The 1,359-nt window shown below is 46.6% G+C and overlaps 1 protein-coding gene across 1 annotated transcript in view; it reads left to right on the forward strand.

The window, feature by feature from the left end:
• Window positions 1-1,334, forward strand: part of LOC107739843 (CREB-regulated transcription coactivator 1-like) — a 17,440-nt gene extending 16,106 nt beyond the window's left edge. Inside the window, exon 5 of the mRNA XM_016552054.1 lies at window positions 598-1,334. Coding sequence (XP_016407540.1) covers window positions 598-782 — 185 coding nt within the window. The 3' untranslated portion in view covers window positions 783-1,334. The remainder of the gene's footprint in view (window positions 1-597) is intronic.
• Window positions 1,335-1,359: the final 25 nt, after the last annotated feature.

A 1,359-nucleotide genomic window follows, 5' to 3' on the forward strand; every position in this document is an offset into this window, starting at 1 on the left:
GTGTGTGTGAGAGTGTGTGTGTGTGTGTGTGAGAGTGTGTGTGTGTGATAGTGAGTGAGAGTGTGTGTGTGCGTGAGTGTGTGCGTGAGTGTGTGCGTGAGTGTGTGTGTTTGTGTGTGTGAGTGTGCGTGTGAGTGAGAGAGTGTGTGTGAGTGTGTGTGTGAGAGAGAGAGTGTGTGTGTGTGAGTGAGAGTGTGAGTGAGAGAGAGAGAAAGCGAGCAAGGAACATTTACATCGTCAAAGAACATTGACTTATTTTAGTCTAGCGTGAGCTTAAGCACTCTCAAAAAACTGCCCTTATAATCAGTAAAGCTGTCTGTACACGGTTTGATGAATGAATCTCTTACATCATACGTACATCTGCACTTTGTTGTTTATGATGAGAGAATTCACGTGAGAGCTGAATTCAGTCAGCGAGCGTGTGCACTGAACAAAAACTCATCTGAACAACTCCCATTGAACGCCATTGCATTCATAAGCTCAACAGACTCGTGTGTGATTGGTTATAGTGAGTGAGTGAGTGTGTGTGTGTGTGTGTGTGTGTGCACTGCTTAATGTATTATTAGTTCAGTGCTCACAGTCTGCTGTGTGTCTCAGGAGATTCCTCAGGACTGTCTAAGGAGATCACGAGCGCGCTGTCGTGTGTCCCGGGCTTCGAGATGGACCCGTTCTCGTCTGACAACCCGCTGGCGCTGGGGGGTCTGGGCATGCTGACAGACGGTGACCTGATGCTGGCTGACCCCGCCGTGGAGGACTCCTTCCGCTCTGACCACCTCAAGTGACTCGAGAACACACGCTTGAACCCTGAGCTTCTGCCCTTTAACGCTGCGCTTCTCAGACGATCAAAGCCGCACCGGCCACTTCCTGTTACAGATGACCAATCACAGCCTTGTGCCTCCACCGATCGCTGCTCAGTCCCAGCATGCACTGCACCGCACCAGGTTAATGCAGAACCCACTCGTGCGCTTAAAAGTCGCTGTTTCGCTCGGATGTGACGAGTGAGACACTTCATTTGAGCTGTTTGATGTCTCAGCCAATCACGTGAGTTTGGGGCGGGGCTATCGGTCTGAATGACCAATGACAGACAGGGAAATAATCATGCAATGTGGCCGTGTTCAGAACAGCATACTATCATACTGCAGTATACAGCACACATACTGTACTGCATGCGTGCAAAACAAAATGCATTGTGCTTTCTCCTGACAATGCAAAATAAATTTAGATTTTTATTTCCGTGCAATGATGCATACTATCGATTGAAACACTTATTGTGGAATAATTGACCTACATTTTTAATGTAATATATTTATGTTTTTAATATATGTTACTATGAAAAAGTAATTAATCTTCAACTGTGTA

The sequence above is a fragment of the Sinocyclocheilus rhinocerous genome, unplaced genomic scaffold, assembly GCF_001515625.1.
Source record: "Sinocyclocheilus rhinocerous isolate Xijiao unplaced genomic scaffold, SAMN03320098_v1.1 scaffold645, whole genome shotgun sequence".
Taxonomy (NCBI): Eukaryota; Metazoa; Chordata; class Actinopteri; order Cypriniformes; family Cyprinidae; genus Sinocyclocheilus; species Sinocyclocheilus rhinocerous.